The 17871-nt window shown below is 45.7% G+C and overlaps 2 protein-coding genes across 2 annotated transcripts in view; both read left to right on the top strand.

Moving 5' to 3' along the window:
• Nucleotides 1-3278, top strand: part of LOC123122569 (zealexin A1 synthase) — a 7633-nt gene extending 4355 nt beyond the window's left edge. Inside the window, exon 2 of the mRNA XM_044542777.1 lies at nt 2313-3278. Within this exon, the coding sequence (XP_044398712.1) occupies nt 2313-2945 (633 nt within the window). The 3' untranslated portion in view covers nt 2946-3278. The remainder of the gene's footprint in view (nt 1-2312) is intronic.
• A 1111-nt stretch (nt 3279-4389) lies between these two features.
• On the top strand, nt 4390-14089 carry LOC123120872 (cytosolic sulfotransferase 8-like). Its single transcript, XM_044540850.1, has 4 exons — nt 4390-4449; nt 4534-4632; nt 5201-5755; nt 13641-14089. Exons 1-4 carry the CDS (start codon nt 4390-4392, stop codon nt 14001-14003), a joined length of 1077 nt encoding a protein of 358 aa, XP_044396785.1. The 3' UTR covers nt 14004-14089.
• Nucleotides 14090-17871: the final 3782 nt, after the last annotated feature.

The raw sequence follows: 17871 nt of genomic DNA, 5'->3' as shown, positions 1-17871 counted from the left end.
TCCCCCCAAAATAATAATCGTCGAACAGAAAACATCTATGTACTAGCTCGAAGGTTCCACACCAACTCCACTCTGGTGTTCTAAGCATATATTACCAGAACTGCAAGAGCAATATACCCTAAGAGGTTCGCACGTATGTGCATCATTATCTCAGATGTACCAGAACACCATCTAAAACAAACAGAAGTCTGGTAGCTTCAAGAGTTATACACCCAACAATTTTGGACCTTTAGGTGTTCTCACCAACTCTTATCTTCTCACCAATTTTGTGGGCACCAGTTGGCTAGTTTGTTAGCTCTGCAGATGTATAAAATGTGGAGAACTGAGCAATGTTTTAAATAGCGGGCTATGCTAAATAGCGGCGGACCTTCAAATAAGCTATGAAACAATTCCTTCTTTAACACTATCTTAAATTTCGTTTCGTTATTTGACACTGGAAATTTTTTCTTTCCTATTTAACAACGAGTCTAAATTTTGTGCCTTTTATGACACTTTCGTCCATTTTGAACGACACCTGAAAAGACTCTTTTGCCCCTCGTGTAGTATGTGTGTGCGGGGTAATAGCACACACATGCAGCATCAGCGCGAGGGCAGTAGCACACACGCAGCAGCATATACACACGCAGCAACACGCACGCACACGCACACACACATCAACACACACGCACGCATCACACTCACATGCAGCAGCACACATGCACGCAACACACTCATAGACAGCAGCACACACGCACACATCACACACACGCAACAGCGCACACCCAACACCACACGCAGCAGTACAGCCGCATGCAACAACAACAACACACACACGCACACGTACACATGCAGTAGCAAACACACACAGCAGCACACACGTGTGCGCACACACACGCAGCAGTAGCACACACGTTCGTGCGCACACACAAACACACATGCAACAGCACACGCGCGCACACAAACATACCACATGAGGGCAAAACAGTCTTTTCAGGTATCATTTAGGCTCAAAATGGACAAAAGTGTTATAAAAGGTATAAAATTTAGACTCGTCGTTAGATAGGGAAGAAATTATTTATCGATGTCAAATAGGGCATAAAATTTAAGCACGGTGTTAAATAAGGAATTCTCTCATAAGCTATAGCGAAGCAATAGCGGGCTATTTGTACATGAGACCATTTAGCGGCACCCTGCTGAAAAGGTTCCGGGTTTTTAAATATATGGAACTGACAGATGTCTGACGCAAAACTTGAAGGGTTGGTTCAATATTTGGATCATTCCAAGTTTAAAAGCAGGCGCCCATTTTGATAGTATGATTTCCCTTAGGACTCTATGTGAAAATTGATCCACTAAAACCCTATGAGAATTTACAAAACTAAGCTTGTATTGTATTCCCCCATATTTAGGGTTACCAAAGATGCTTCCAACTAGCCAAGGAAATGAAAAAAATAAATCTGAAATATCTTCTACTCAAAAAGAAGAATTATGTTTCTGTCTTGTGCCCTCCTTCGTTCGACATTCTTACGTATGCTTTTTTCCCTCCCAGTTTTGATCCACCCTCCCATCTCTGTTTTGTCCCACTGGTTTTCCCTCAAAACTGCTTCAACTACCCCACTTCTTATTGGTTTACCAAATTAAATTAATTTTTTCTTCATTGATAAGACAACAAGTGAATTTTGTTAGCATCTAAAGTAAATTTTGCACAATCATGTTAACTCAATAAAAATATTTATGCCCCTGTTGCAACGCACGAGCAATTGCCTAGTATTTGATGAAATCCCCAATATCTTAATTGTCTCTTCAACAATCAACCAAAAACCATATAGGGTATCTACAAGCACTTATATTGTCAAATGCAGGAGATGAAACTGGAGACCGTTCCCGTGTGCTGGTAATTTTTACGCATGCATATTTATTGTCGTGTCAGTTTATCCCTTATCTACTTTTATGTAATTTTATACATGCAACCTTTAGATCTTTGATATGCTCCTATTAGTGTGATATTAAGGACAAGAGATGTATTTTATATCTTGATGCAATAATATGCTTCCCGGTTCACAAGAGGAACGTATGGTACAATTAGTAATACTATAATTGTACTTTGTTCCTAAAACACGAGTGTACTAATCAGTAATCACCGTGTACTGTCTACATCACACGGAGACAAGTACTACAAAATCCTTCATGAACTCCACTATCTTGAGAAACTAGGTTCGTTCGCTCCGATGTTTATATGTACCTTTTGATTTTGAACAATTTCCGTGTTCATATTATTCTATATATACGCCTATAAATGTTCAATTGTGATGAATTTCCACTACTTCCGTTTACAGGATGTATTTGCAGGTGCTACGGAGACAATAGGATCCGTTTTGTCATGGGCCATGTCAGAGCTTATGCACAATCCTGACACTATGGCTAAAACACAACGAGAAATACGCGAGGTGTTAGGCGAAGACCGAGCTGTTATTACTAATAGCGACCTTGCTGAACTCCACTATATGCGAATGATCATCAAGGAGGTCCTTAGGTTGCATCCGCCTGGTCCTCTAGTCCACCGCATGTCCAGAGAGGATTGTACAATTATGGGTTATGATATCCCTAAAGGCACCGATGTGTACATTAATATCTTTGCAATTTCTCGAGATCCTAGACACTGGAACAAACCTGAAGAGTTTAGACCAGAGAGGTTTGATAACAACAATGTGAACTACAAGGGGGCATACTTTGAGTTCATTCCCTTTGGGAGTGGGAGAAGACAATGCCCGGGAATTCATTTCAGCTCATCGGTCACTGAGATGGTATTAACAAACTTTCTATATCACTTTGACTGGATGCTTCCTGATGGACATAACCTTGCATCACTTGACATGTCTGAGAAATTCGGGCTGGCAGTAACCAAAAGCCATGACCTTAAACTTAGAGCTATTCCACACATGTTGTCCAAAGCTATGTCATCGAAGTGATGCATAAATTAAGCTGATAGGTTAATTCATGGCAATGGATGTTCAGGTACCTACACTTTCAGCACTTGTCGTACTGTGTATGGTTGCACCTTTATGCAATAGGATAAGAGAAGTTCATTACAGACGTTATGGTATTGTATCTACAAAATTATCATAGTGATTGCTTGTACTGTTGTCCATATTATATTATAGTGCATGACAGAAGTTATTACATTGTACTAGATGATCGTATAGAGCATGATTGTATTAGTTCTATTATTCTATATAGTTTCATGAACCTCTGAAGAATATATTGATTATTAAATTAACTATTCGAATTTCTTTTGGAGCTTACTGGATTTCTTAGGCACATGATTTGTCGGTCTGAAAACATATGTGTTTTGTGCGACATGCGTAATAGTGGACAACTCATATTTTGTTGTCTTGAAAGTTGTCTCATATGGCTCAATAGAGCACGGAACATTTTTCCAATCATTTTGCAAGCCTACACTTAGGTTCCCTTCTATCTTGAGTCTTGACCATTGGATGTGTTTAAATTTGAGTGGAACCTCAGTGGATCCCACAAGGGTTTTGTTGGTGTCGGTCCTGACCATTGAAGGATCCCATGCCCAATTCATCGAAATCAAAAGTTTGCCTTAGAGATGAGGATCTAAATATATGCTTATCAATTTTATATCCAACCAAGCAGCAACCGACACATTATTTGCGAAGTCTACTAGGACAGTCGTTCAACCTCCACGTCCCCGTGGACAATAGTGGCACCCAAACGGGGATGACTACAGCACCGAAGCGGGCATGACTACAGTAGAAACAACTTTGTGTTGTAAGAATATTAAAAAAACACATGGGTCATTAGATTGGATATGGCTGGCAAAGATGTAAGTCGCATAAATTGTACCAACAAGTTTTTAAAACTTACACCGACAAGTTCTGTAAAATTTAAAAATCAATATGGGTCGTGTTCTAATCTTGCTGCCAAGTCCTTTGGGAGAGGACTAAGACCTCAATGGCCAACGTAGCTCTTCAACAACCTCAGTTGTAGATGAATCCCACATCCTAATCGCCAATACATTTAGCTCCACTTCTCCCCCTCTTGATCTCCACCACCATGGTAGCCGCAAGGGAAGATGAAAATGAGGGGTTGCCTTTCAGATCACGTGGACCTTTCGAGCTTTTTTCATGGAGTCTCCGGCATTGCACCACTAGCTACATACATCTATCCACCGAGCAACACAGTCGGCAAGAGAGTTGTCGGTAGCCACCGCCCAGGTACGACGGTGAAACACTCCTCTCTTGCATCTCACCAAGTGCCTCTAAGGCATGAACCGATCTATACGTACTATATACTTGGCTACCTTCTTATCTATCCCAATTATACTTCACCTAGATGCGGCGCCGGAGAAGAAAGGGGATCGGGTCGTGCAGTCCCCACGACAGACTCTCAATGGGGCACGGGCAGAAAGGAAGGAGAAAGTTCGACACCATGTGTGATAGACTACTGTTTGTTTGGTAACCAACAGCTACTACTAGATAGTGGACGAGTAACGCGCTACTTAGATGGGAATATTCTTATGGATTGAACTTACAGAGTGATGTGGACGCCCACGATGAAAATTCTGGAGATAAAATAGTGAAGAGAAGGAAACCTGTAAATACAAACAGACATGAAACAATTGCAAAGAAGATGGTACATGTGATGAACATGACTAGATCATGTACATGCCCAGATGCTCGCATGTTACAGGATTTACTCGAGACTTCTCGACGATATTCGTTCAGTGAGAGACGGCGTTTTTATTGACAATGAGATGCATGTGATGACTTCAGCAAACTCAAGATTTGCAGTTGAGTCTCTTCGAAGTTCCAAGTGCTCATTCGGATAAGATTTGCTATTTTAGACAGAAGAACGAAATAGAACACATAGTACTTCACTTGCACTATAAACTAAGCAGCACATGCGTCATTTGTTCACTTAGCCATGCAGAAGCCAAGGAGCATATGAGTATTGGGTGCAATCGTTGAAAGACGACAAGCACGGGATATTCAACCGGTTTGAATGACGATCCAATAATAAGATAGGTGTTTAGTTATCTAGCCATATTTTTACCGGTTGTGGCACTTTTCATTTTCCAATACTTCTCAGCTCTTTTTGCAAGTTTGTATCGAATTACAGACCTTGCTTGATAATATGGCTGCAATGCAGAGGCGGGGATAATCCTCCTTTCCAAAAAAATAAAACATGCGTCATTTGTTAGGTTGGCTGCATAACCGTGTACAGCAGCGCAACCCAAATACAGCAATCCCGTTCCTGCAAAGCAATTCCATTTGCGCGCAACCACCTACCGTACAATATCATATCTTCGGTCGGTCGATCGCCACGTCCAATCCCGACCAGACTCCACTGTAGTAGTATATCATTATCGATCTTCGCCGTGCTATCAGCCGCCGACTGTTCCCTGTCACCTCGCCGAGGTCCCAATGGACATGCAGCTGCAGAGCACTACGGCAAAAGAAGAGACATCCCGGCGCTGCCGCTCGAGACACGCTGGCCGCCGTTCGCGCTCCGCCGGTCCAGCGGGTACTGGCTGTCCGAGCGGTTCCTGCCGGCGCTCGCCGCCTTCAACGACCACTTCGAGCCGGCCCCCGGCGCCACGGACGTGCTCCTGGCCACCTGCCCCAAGTCCGGCACAACGTGGCTCAACGCCCTCGCCTTCGCCACCGCGCACCGCGCCGCCCATCCGCCTTCGTCGCCCCACCCCCTTCTGCGCCGCAACCCGCACGGTTGTGTCATGTTCCTCGACGCCATTTTCGACCGCCTCGTCGCCGACGCGCGGGAGGTCCTCGCTGCCTACCCGTCCTCGCCGCGCGTCTTCGAACCGACTGGGCCTACTCCCAGCTGCCAGAGCGTGTCATGTAATGTAATGTCTGAATTACTAGTACATTGGCAGAACATAGCCTGATCTTAATTAGCTTGTCAACAGGTAAGAACAAGTATTACATTAGCCTGAAAATTTATGGACATTTGAGGAGCTCGTGGCAAAAAAAAAAGTTAAAAAAGCAAAAAATTGTTTTTTTTAGTAGAGCTCCTCGGATATTATTTGACCACAAAAATTTACATGCACCTAGGGCACCCAAGCATGTTGGTTGTCACGAAATTTCAGATCTTTTTGATTTTTTTGCTATTTTTTTAAATTTACTGTTCATCGATCAAATCTGGTCACCATGGTCAAATCTGGTCAACATGGTCAAATCCCGGTCAACGTGCTTCAAATCTGGTTTTGGACCAAACTTATCTAGTTTTGAGACTTGAAGGACCAATTGTATATCAAAAAATCTTGAGGGACCAAGTCTATACTTTTGAGGAGCAGCTTGAGGGACCAAAAACATACTTTTATCAACAGAGTTATATACAAGCACATGGGGCTTTACCCATGGGGTAAGGTGGTAAATTAAATCAAATCAAACTACAATAGTAGGAATGAACCGGTCTAGGAAATCAGAGATCTCAGAAGAGACCTTATACATTTAGAAGTTTCAAGTCTTCCTTGAATTTAGAAGCCCAATGTGGAAATTGATCCACTAAAAACTTACGGAAATTTATGAACTAAGTTGGTCTTGGATTTGCCTCCCTTGGTTCATAGGATATTGGAATATCATAGGAATAGGAAAACCATATGAAGTGAGATGACATGCATTCCAATTCCTATAGGGAAAGAGATGTCATTCTTGATTAATAAGATAGGAACTTTTTCATTGGGTCTAGGCTAATTTTTTTTCTTGAAATCTGAAGGATTGGTTCCTATCCTATATAGGAATAGGAACCCATTCGTACAAACCAAAGGTTTCTAAAGGAATTTGTCCTTCAAAATTACTATATTTAGAATTCCTACAAAATTCCACTAGACCAAAGGAGGCCATAAGGGCCACCAAAGATGCTTTCCAACTAGCAAATTGACTAAAACCCTATAATACTTAATAAAATCATTAATTTATTAATTTTCTTGCAATGATCAACTAAAATCCATAGAGGGGACCTAGATGCACTCTCATTATCAAATGCACGAAATGAAATTGAAGATCATTGGCGCCCGCTGGTCCATTTTGCACATGCAAACTTATTGCCATATCAGTTTGTCCTTGGTTATGTAATATTAATACATGCTTTATTTTGATCTCTAATACTCCCATAATGGTGTGATGTTAAAGTTGATAGATGTATTCAATACATTTGATGCATTAATATGGTATCCAATTCAGAAGAAACACATCACATTCGTACCGTTTACATAGAACATGGGTTAATTAATCACAGTGTGATGTCTACATCATACAAAAAACAAGTTACAACATTGTTCATGAAAGATAAAAAGTTAATTACTAGCTGCAATAATTCCTATGTTTCTACGTAGCTTTTGATTTTGAAAAATTCTTGGATTCATATAAATCTATATATGCACATATAAAGGTTTAATCGTACTTAATTTCCACTACTTTTGTATATAGGATGTATTTGCAGGTGCTACGGAAACAATAGGATATGTTTTGTCATGGGCCATGTCAGAGCTTATGCACAATATCCTGAGACAATGGCTAAAGCACAACAAGAAATACATGAGGTACTTGGTGAAGACCGAGATGTCATTACTAACAGTGAGCTTTCTGAACTCCACTATATGCGGATGGTCATCAATGAGGTCCTTAGGTTGCGTCCACCTGGTCCTCTAGTCCACCGCATGGCCAGAGATGATTGTACGCTTATGGGTTATGACATCCCTAAAGACACCAATGTGTTCATTAATGTTTTTTGCAATTTCTCCAGATCCTAAACATTGGGACAATTCTAAAGAGCTTGTACTGTTGTCTACATTATTACTGTGCATGATAGAATATATTACGAAGTGCGGTCAAATAGAACATGACTGTGTAGTTAGGTATAGTTTATGCACTTTTAAATAATACATTGGCTATTAAATTAACTATGTGATTTACCATTATAACTTGTGTTTAAGCACATATGGTTTGGAGGTATGAACGAGTGGCGGGTTTTAAAAACAGTGGCACAGAGGGTTTAAGAGTAAGCATGCATCAAAGGATGCTTACTCTAAGGCCGTGCTCAAGCAGGCATGCAGTGTTGAAGTTGGCAAGTCGGATCGACAGTTTGGGCTGAAGAACTTCATCATTATCGTCCAGTTCGTCGTGATTGCAGTGTTGTTCTACTGGTGTGACCGGCGTGGTCTTGTGTAAGGTGTAGCTGGTAAGCTCACCACGTAGGGTATAAGGTAACCAGACCTCGTTGCTTGTATGCAACCAAACAACGTGCAGTAGTATGAGCCCAGCCAATGCGAGCAACCAAACACCATGCATAGAGTCGTTGCTCTTCCTGAGTGTTAAACAGATTAGGGTTTGGAACAATGCTCGATACCCTTGGTGGGTACGGCTGTCATATATTTATAAGAGGGAACCGTACAAATACAAGTTGTGTTACAACACGTATATCTAATATATACTTAGTCTAACACCCTCCCTTAATCTTAACTATGTCCTGAAACACTCAGAAGGTTAAGATTGCGACGACATCCTTCAAAAGAAGGCAAGGGCAAGGGTTTAGTGAAAATATCAGCAAGGAAGAAACAAACTTAATCTGAAGGAGCTTCTGAGCAACACGTTCCCTCACAAAATGATAGTCAACTTCGATGTGCTTCGTTCGGGCATGAAATACTGGATTGGATGAAAGGTATGTTGCACCGATGTTATCACACCAAAGAACAGGCGGCTGAGTTGGGGAGACCTTCAACTCTCGAAGCAATGACTGCACCCACATGATCTCAGCTGTGGCATTAGCAACAGCTTTGTACTCAGCTTCGGTACTACTCCAAGACACCGTAGCTTGCTTGCGAGCTTGCCAGGCGATCAAGTTAGGCCCAAAGAACACAGCATGTCCCCCCGTGGATCGCCGATCATCAGGACAACCAGCCCAGTCGGCATCAGAGAATGCTGAGATCAGTCCAGAACGCGCAGGCTGAAGATGGAGACCATATGAACCAGTGTGACGAACATAGCGGAAGATGCGCTTAACAGCTGACCAGTGAGAATCACGTGGTGCATGAAGATACTGGCACACACGGTTAACTGCAAATGATATGTCTGGTCGAGTAATGAGCAAGTACTGCAGTCCACCCACAATGCTGCGGTACTCTGTGGCATCCTCAGGAGCAAGCAAGTCACCAGCAAGAGCTGTCAGTTTGTCTGTAGCAGACATGGGAGTCGTAGCAGACTTGCAATGCAACATACCTGCACGACGCAGGAGATCCTGAGAGTACTTCTTCTGAGTAAGAGTCAAGCCACCATCAGAATGAAGAACCTCTAGGCCCAGAAAATAATGCAGTCTTCCAAGATCCTTAACAGCAAACTCAGCACCAAGAGAGGACACAAGCCGGTCTGTAGCAGAAGCAGACGAACTGACAAGGATGATGTCATCAACATATACCAGAATGTACATAGTCACCTCAGGTCGTTGTAGAATAAACAGAGACGTGTCTGCTGTAGAAGGAACAAACCCATGAGCACGAAGAGCAGCGCCAAGACGGGCATGCCATGCACGCGGGGCCTGCTTCAAACCGTAGAGAGTTTTGACAAGACGACATAAATGATGTGGCTGAGCAGGGTCAACAAAACCTAGCGGCTGACGCATATAAACCTCTTCTTACAGAACTCCATGGAGAAAGGCATTCTGAAAATCAAGCTGTCGAAGCGACCATCCGCGAGTAACAGCCAAAGAGAGAAGAACACGAATAGTAGTTGGTTTAATAACAGGACTGAATGTTTCTTCATAATCAATGCCATACCGTTGTTTGAACCCCTTGGCAACCAGGCGTGCCTTGTACCTCTCAATGGAGCCATCAGCATGTTTCTTCACCTTGAATACCCATTTAGAGTCAATGATATTAACACCAGATGGAGGTGGAACAAGACGCCAAGTGTTGTTTCTTTGAAGGGCATGAATCTCCTGCTCCATCGCATCACGCCAATGCGGGATGCCAAGCGCCGCTCGAAAATGTCGTGGTTCAGTCGTAGGGTCAGCCTCAGCATGTGCCACACAGGCCGCAAGCCACGCGACAGTGCCGTCAGTGCGCTTCTTCGGTTGGAAGATGCCACTTTTGCTGCGAGTATGGGGACGCAGGACGACAGGCGGAGGTGGCGCTGGAGCTGCCATACCAGAGGAGCCACTATCCATCAGCGACGAGGAGGACGCACCGGCGGGCGAGTCAACATGCGCATCCGGTGGCACGGTCAGGGTCGGCGAAGACAGATCGGGCGTGATCGGCGTCGACGGACCAGGCGACGAAGACTCGGTGACCTGCGAGGCCTTCGGCTCAGGGGAGAGCGCCGCGGGTCCAGCCGGCCCGGCCGACAGCTCCGCAGGTTCGGCCGGCCCAGGCGACAGCGAGGCCGCTGACCCCGGCGACTTGGTCACCCCGTCGGATCCTCGTGCATGGGGCATGCACGCGTGATCGACGTCGGGGTCAAGCGGGGTAGTGGCGGGGGCAGCCTCGTCGAGCGCCTCATCCGGCGTGGCAGCAACTGGCGCAGTTGTGGCCATATCATCATCCAGAAGCTCAAGTCGAGCGCCTCGTCCAGTCCCTGCACCATGGTTAGGCAACAACAGAGGAGAATATGCAGCATCCACAAATTGATCAGGCAAAACTGGAAAAGAGTGCAACTCAGTGACGGGAGTATCGGTGGATGATGTGAGCGTGGAAAACGGGAAGACAGTCTCATCGAACACAACATCACGAGAAATGTAAACACGATTTGACGGGATGTGAAGACACTTGTAACCTTTGTGGAGAGGACTGTACCCAAGAAACACACATTGTTTAGATCGATACTCAAGTTTATGCTTATTGTACGGACGAAGATGCGGCCAACACGCACAGCCGAACACTTTGAGGAGGGAGTAATCTGGAGTTTCATTAAGCAACACTTCGAGTGGAGACTTCATGTGAAGGCGTCGTGTGGGAATCCTGTTTATCAAAAAACAGGCGGTAACAAAAGCATCGCTCCAGAACCGAAATGGGACAGAGGCATGTGCAAGAAGTGTCAGGCCAGTTTCAACTATGTGACGGTGTTTGTGCTCAACTGCACCGTTCTGCTGATGTGTATGAGGACAAGACACATGGTGTGAGATGCCAAGCTTCTGAAAGAAGGTGTTAAGGTTACGATACTCACCCCCCCAGTCTGACTGAACATGGATAATTTTGTGCTTAAGCAATCGTTCAACATGTGCTTGAAATTGCATAAAGACATGAAACACATCAGATTTGCGCTTAATAACATAAATCCAAGTAAAGCGACTGAAAGCATCAATGAAACTGACATAATAGTTGTGACCACTAACAGAAGTTTGGGCATAGCCCCACACGTCTGAAAACACAAGCTCAAGAGGAGCCGTGACAACACGACTTGATACAGAAAAAGGCAACTGATGACTCTTGCCTTGTTGACAAGCATCACACACTAGAAACTCCTTATTACTCGACTCAACAGGAAGATGATGGCGATGAAGCACATGGCGCACAATGGGAGTAGCGGGGTGGCCAAGGCGAGAGTGCCACTGCGACGACGACACCCGAACACCACTGAAAACTTGAGAGACTCGTGGCACATCAAGTGCGTATAAGCCGTCGCGAGCTCGACCACTAAGAAGAACGTCCCTCGTGTCCCGGCCCTTAACAAAAAAATGGAAAGGGTGAAACTCAACAAACACATTGTTGTCACGAGTTAATTTAGGAATCGAGAGTAAACTACGTGTGACTGAGGGAACACGAAGGACATCAAGCAGATGCAAGGTTTTAGTGGTACGTGAAAGAAGAGATGCCTGACCAACATGTGAGATGGGCATACCTGATCCATTGGCCGTGCGGACCTGATCGTGACCGGTGTAGGGCTGGCGAGTGACCAGCTTGTCAAGCTGACTCGTCAAATGGTCCGTAGCGCCCGTATCCATGTACCAGGCAGGATCCACCGAGTATGAAGGAGTGAACCCGGGATCTGGTGTAGCGAGAGCAGCTTGCTTCTCATTGCCCTTCCCATTGTTTCCAATGCCAAGAAAATCTCGTTTAAAGCGACGATGGCAGCGAGACGCCAAGTGCCCCTCGATGCCGCAGAGTTGACACTCAACCCCACCACCACATGCCTCGCAGTGGAGCCGCTTGCGGCCAGCCGTCGGAGGTGGAGCGGGCGGACGGGGCTGGTTGCCTGAGGTCGGCGGCGCCTTCTGCTTGGCACCGCGGGCGCCCCCGCGGAGAGCAGCGTTCGCAGAAGGGCCCTCCGTGTAGACGCCAACGGAGCGGCGAGCAGCGAGCCTCTGTTCGGTGTTGAGAAGGCGTGCATAGAGATCGCGAGGCGGCATCGGTGTGTCACGTCCATTAATATTTTCAATGAGAGAATCATAGTCCTCATCAAGCCGAGAATGAACGAAGTAAACTCCTCATCACGAAGAGGCTTCCCAATAGACGACAGTGTATCAGCCAAACTTTTGACCGTGTTGAAGAAGGCCGTGACGGAGAGGTCATTTTTCTTGACCTCACCCAGCTGGTTACGAATGGCAGAGGAACGGGCCAGCGATTGCGAGGAAAAGCTGGAGTCGAGCGTGGCCCGTGCATCCCTCAACGTCGCGGCAAAGACCACCATGCCGGCCACGGAGGGTGTGAGCGAGGACTGAATAGCACCCAGAATAGCTTGATCCTGAGCGATCCACCGACGATGAGCAGGGTTGGACACCATGACGGAGCCACCAGCGGCCGAGGGTACCGGAACCATGGCCGGGGGACACGGTAGCGTACCATCGACATACCCTTCAAGGTAGTGACTACGCATCAGCGGCAACACCTGAGCGCGCCACAGAAGGTAGTTGTCAGCAGAGAGCTTCACCGTCACCGGGTGAGCGAAGTGGAAAGGTCCTGGTTCAGCCACCGATGCGGAGAGCTGCGAGTCGTACGTCGGAGGAGCATTGTACGGAATCAGCGCATCGGCCGACGGAGACGTACGGTAGTGTTGGTGATGACCGTAGGGCACCGTAGGAGGTACGCCGTAGGGCTGCAGCGACGCGACGTGCGGCACAGAGACAGCGTAGGGCGCGCCATACGGCGCCTCGTAGGGCACCGCGGAGGACGAAGCATACGGTGCCGGCGCGACATACGGCGACGACGGCGCGACGTACGGCGCTGGATACGGCCCACCGTACGGCATCTGGACGGGAGTGCCACGAGGGCCTGAGGCCGGGGGCGCAGCAGAGTTCGCAGCGGCGCCGTAAGGTAGCTGCGCGGGATCAAACGCGTGCGACGCCAGGGCGGCATCACGGGCGATCGAAGGCGCGGGCGATCGGGGCGCTGGAGGACGCGACCCCGATGCGGACGGACGGGCCCAGGCGAGCGGGGTAGACGCCATGAACGGCGATTCCGTCGCCAGGGTTGACGGAGGCGGCGCGGCGGCGAAGGCCGACGCGGCGGCGGCAGAGGAAGCGGAAGCATGGCGCGGACCGAACGCGTCGTCTGATACCATATTAAACAGATTAGGGTTTGGAACAATGCTCGATACCCTTGGTGGGTACGGCTGTCATATATTTATAAGAGGGAACCGTACAAATACAAGTTGTGTTACAACACGTATATCTAATATATACTTAGTCTAACACTGAGGTACGAGGAGATGCTGCGCGACCCTGCCGGGAACGTCCGAAAGCTGGCGCAGTTCCTCGGGTGCCCGTTCACATCGGCGGAGGAGGACGCCGGCGTGGTCGAAGCGGTGGTGGAGCTGTGCAGCCTGCAGAGGCTCAAGAACCTCGAGGTGAACAGGAACGGCGCGCCGGCGCTGGTCGTGCCCAACGACGCCTTCTTCCGGAAGGGTGTCGCAGGCGACTGGCGCAAGCACATGACGCCGGAGATGGCGGCGAGGCTGGACGCCATCGTCGAGGACGCCCTGCGTGGCACGGGGTTTTCGTTTGCCCACTCCAGCCAGGCGGCGGAGCACCACGGGACCGGCGCCGGAGCACCATAGATCGTTCGACGGCCCAAGAAACAAAAAAGAATAACATGATGCGATCAATGCAGGTCGGGTTTCCATCTGGATTGAATCAAGCAAGAGTGTAGTGGTCTGTTTTCTGCAGTTTGAGCTGGATCGGATGTGATCTATCTACTTATATATCATGTACTGTTTCTGTAATGTAATGTGTGAATTACTAGTACATTGGTAAGAACAAGTATTCTGATACAAAGTGTTTCCCTTACATCAACACCTTCCAGAAGGGGAATGAATGCAGCTAATTAAGCTAAACCGTGCTCATTTATTAAATTTTCAGAACCTTCATATGCAGCTTTTTATTATGTTCTGCTTTCCATGTCATCTCAAAAAGGGGAATAGATGCATTTTCTAGAGCATACTGCTGGTTGTTGATCATTTAGCCTGACCGTCATGCTGGCCAAGAAACCTTAAGGAAACCATTCTTTTATTGTTACTCCTTCTGTAAAGAATTATAAGTCGTTTTAGATCAAAGATCTAAAACATTTGGTCTAAAATGTCTTATAATTCTTTACAGAGGTTGTACATTGGAGCAATACATCACCAACTAAAAACCGATTTCTCCATTCAGAAAAAGAAGACACTTCTCCAAATGACATACTGTATTCTACTGGTCCATGTCAACCAGTCCGGTAAATGTATTAAATCCCCGTTGATGTAGCATTTGCGTGCATGCAACCACCTACCTACCATATGGTAAGTACACCCTCTGTTTTTATTTAGTCTTCATATTAGCTTTGATCAAAGTCAAGCTTTGTAAACTTTGATCAAGTTTATAAACAAAAAAATTAACATAAACAATAACAAATCAATACCGTTAGATTCATTACCAAATGTTTTTTCACATCATGTTTAGATTGTTTTCTATAAAGTTGATCAAACTTTACAAAGTTTGACTTCAATCAAATCTAATATGCACAGTAAATAAAAATGAAGGGAGTATTTGATCGCCTTGTCTAATCACGATCATCGCCCTTATTAGGATCGCTAGATGCAACCGATCATACGTCCTCCACCACCTCGCACTCGCAGAGCGCCGCGCCCAATTATTGGACATGCTGCAGGTGCAGACCACTACGGCCAAGAGCGGCGATGCCATAGAAGAGATATCGTCGACACCGACGCAAACCTCGGCCACGTTGTGCATGTGTAGCGTGGCATGCTCGTCGTGCGTATACATTCAATTTAGCCAAAAGTTAGAACATACTATTATATTTGTGAACGCGAGGGAGTACATTAGAGCCTCAGAGAAAGTGAGAAACCATTTTTAACTCGGACATTGGAGCAATACATTGCTAACTGAAAACCTATTTCACAATTCTGACAAAGACACTTCTCCGAATGCCGTAAGTACCAGTTCAAACGAGACATCCTTCCAACCACACAAAACAAAAATCTTAATCATCCTACTTCCTAATTAACTGACCCAGAAAAGGTTATAATAAATACAGCCAGAACTGCTACCAGCTCAAAAGAGTAAATGCAGCTCAATAATGCTCTTTCCTTGATGCCACTTCATGCCACCCAACAACCCTGGTATCTTTTTTCTTCACGTTGCATTTCTGTGTCAGGAAAAGGAGAATATGGTTAGATAATTAAGTATGAAAATGATCAAATGGACAACACAGACAAATGTCTAGTACTACAACGATAGTAAGATACTTATGTACTCTTGCAGTCAAAATAGCATTTGTTCAACAAAGTTTTTTTAAGCTCCAGGGAATTGTTTAGAATCCTTCATATCTTAAACATATATATTTCCAGTAAACCTCTGATCACATACAAGAACAAATGCCACGCAATCACAAATTACCCACTAATAACTCATATTATCCACTAGTCTAATTTTTTTCACTTCGATATATATGACATGCATAACAAATATACACATGACTAAGCAATAGATGGTTTCACTAAGCAATACCCACACATAAAACATGTATAGAACGTTCATCCGTTATACAGAAAAAGTCTTAAGGAAAATGTATTTTATACTTACTTAATCAGGCCCAATTTTTTGTTTTGCACTTATGCACGCCTAACTGTTTAGGAAACAATGATGTGGCAGAATGAAAGATCCTTGTTAAAACAAAAAGCACCACTAGAATCTATACAAGGGGAAGACCGAAAGAATAAGTTTATGAAGTATGCCATCCGTCGCAGACACAAGCTTTAACAAAAGCAATTACTCTATTGAGGTGGTCTGCCATAGTCAAATACTACTATCTCTGTACCAAAATATAAGATGTTTTTACAGTTCAATTTGAAATGCGAAAACGTCTTATATTTTGGTACGGAGGGAGTACATCAGGACATGCCTGGCAAAAGACAACAACCATTGACATTGTCAAATATAATTCTATAACTAGTGCCGAAAATATCGCCAGCTTCTAAAAAATGGCATTAAGGATGACAGCATATTGGCTAATACAAATGTAGGGAAGCAAAATGTAACTAAATTTGTACCCATGCATCTTAGGGGTCAGCTATGGTGTCACTCAATTAGTATTGTCAAAATGCCCAAGCGAGTCAATCATATACCTAATGCAATAACACAAATGCATCAAACATTGTGACGAACGATGCACTGCAAACAATCTAGCCTCAACATATGATTTAAAGGCGAAAAGGGCAAACCTTTCAGAATCATATTTGAGCATGGGAAACGTGGGAGGCCAGATCATCATAAAAGGATAGATGTCAACCAAACAACCATTTGTTATTTCATATACTTTACGTAGTGTCCTGCACTTGATATCCAAGTGAAGTACGCATCCGCCCATCTCCAAGAATAGAAAGTCGCCATAGTCCACCACTTGGTTCATGAGACGAATAGTATGCTCATCCTTCACCATGCAACCTGACATCTTCAAATTAGCATACATCTCATGCAAACAAATGGAATCGATGAGCAACCAGCTGTTGTCTCCCTTGTGGAGCCAAATGCGTAGTTGAAGCTCCTCGACATGGATAAGATAAACACCAGAAGCGTCACCATCCCGTGCCAACATAGTGGTGCCGACCTTGCTATGCACCACGCCCCGCGGAGGCTGGATTGTGGAGAAACTCAAGGTCGTTAAATCCAAGATGATGATGTCACTCATGCCTGCCGGGACATAAATTTTGTTGTCGGCAAGCACAACCTTAGGTTCGTAAGGCACGGGAGGGAGTTGGTCCAAAAGATGATGCTTGCGGCAAACACCATCTTGCAACATATACACGTGCAGCCTAGATTCTGGTTTACCGGATATAGTCTCCTCCACATACAAGTAGTAGCAGGACAGACCATCCCCATCTTCTTTGGAAAGGAATTGTATTGAACGACAGGATCCGTTACTTTGGAGCTTTGGGTATAAGAGTGGTGGGTTGAAGGTCAAGCCTCTCTTGCGGCACAAAGGTCGGTGCACTCTGCCTCTGCTCCAGCTCCCAGTCCAACGGTCGAACAAGCGGACAAACACGTTGCCATTTTGACAGTCTAATATTTCGGGCGATAGCCGTAAGTAGGCATCCAAGCCGAAGCTTGCGTGGCGGACGACGGAAGCGAGCTCCGGGGGTTGAGGCAACATCGGGATGAAGGATGTTGGAATGGTCCGAAGGTAATTGGGTCTGAACTTTATGTAGAAGCCCAGGAGATGAGGTGGGTTGAGCTTACGGAAACGGCGGAGGAAGGCGTGGTCTGAGACGTGCCCTAACCAGCGCTTGCAGGCGAGGGCGGCGTTGACAAGGGTGGTGGGGAAGCCGACGCGGAGGAGGATCTCGATGAGAAGGTCATCGTTGTCAAGCACCTTGGATACGGCATCGGCCGCCACCGCCGGCGGCTGCATCTCGCCTTCCATGTGCTGCTGCG

The sequence above is a fragment of the Triticum aestivum genome, chromosome 5D (assembly GCF_018294505.1).
Source record: "Triticum aestivum cultivar Chinese Spring chromosome 5D, IWGSC CS RefSeq v2.1, whole genome shotgun sequence".
Lineage (NCBI taxonomy): Eukaryota > Viridiplantae > Streptophyta > Magnoliopsida > Poales > Poaceae > Triticum > Triticum aestivum.
This window is presented reverse-complemented; position numbering and strand designations above follow the sequence as displayed.

Excerpts from the sequence above, each read along its gene's own strand:
- LOC123120872 (XM_044540850.1), top strand. The coding sequence starts at position 4,390 with ATGGGGCACGGGCAGAAAGGAAGGAGAAAGTTCGACACCATGTGTGAT. Across the intron at positions 4,450-4,533 it reads TGTGTGATAGACTACTGTTT|AGTGATGTGGACGCCCACGA; the intron begins GTTTGGTAACCA and ends TTGAACTTACAG. Across the intron at positions 4,633-5,200 it reads AAACAATTGCAAAGAAGATG|GTTGGCTGCATAACCGTGTA; the intron begins GTACATGTGATG and ends GTCATTTGTTAG.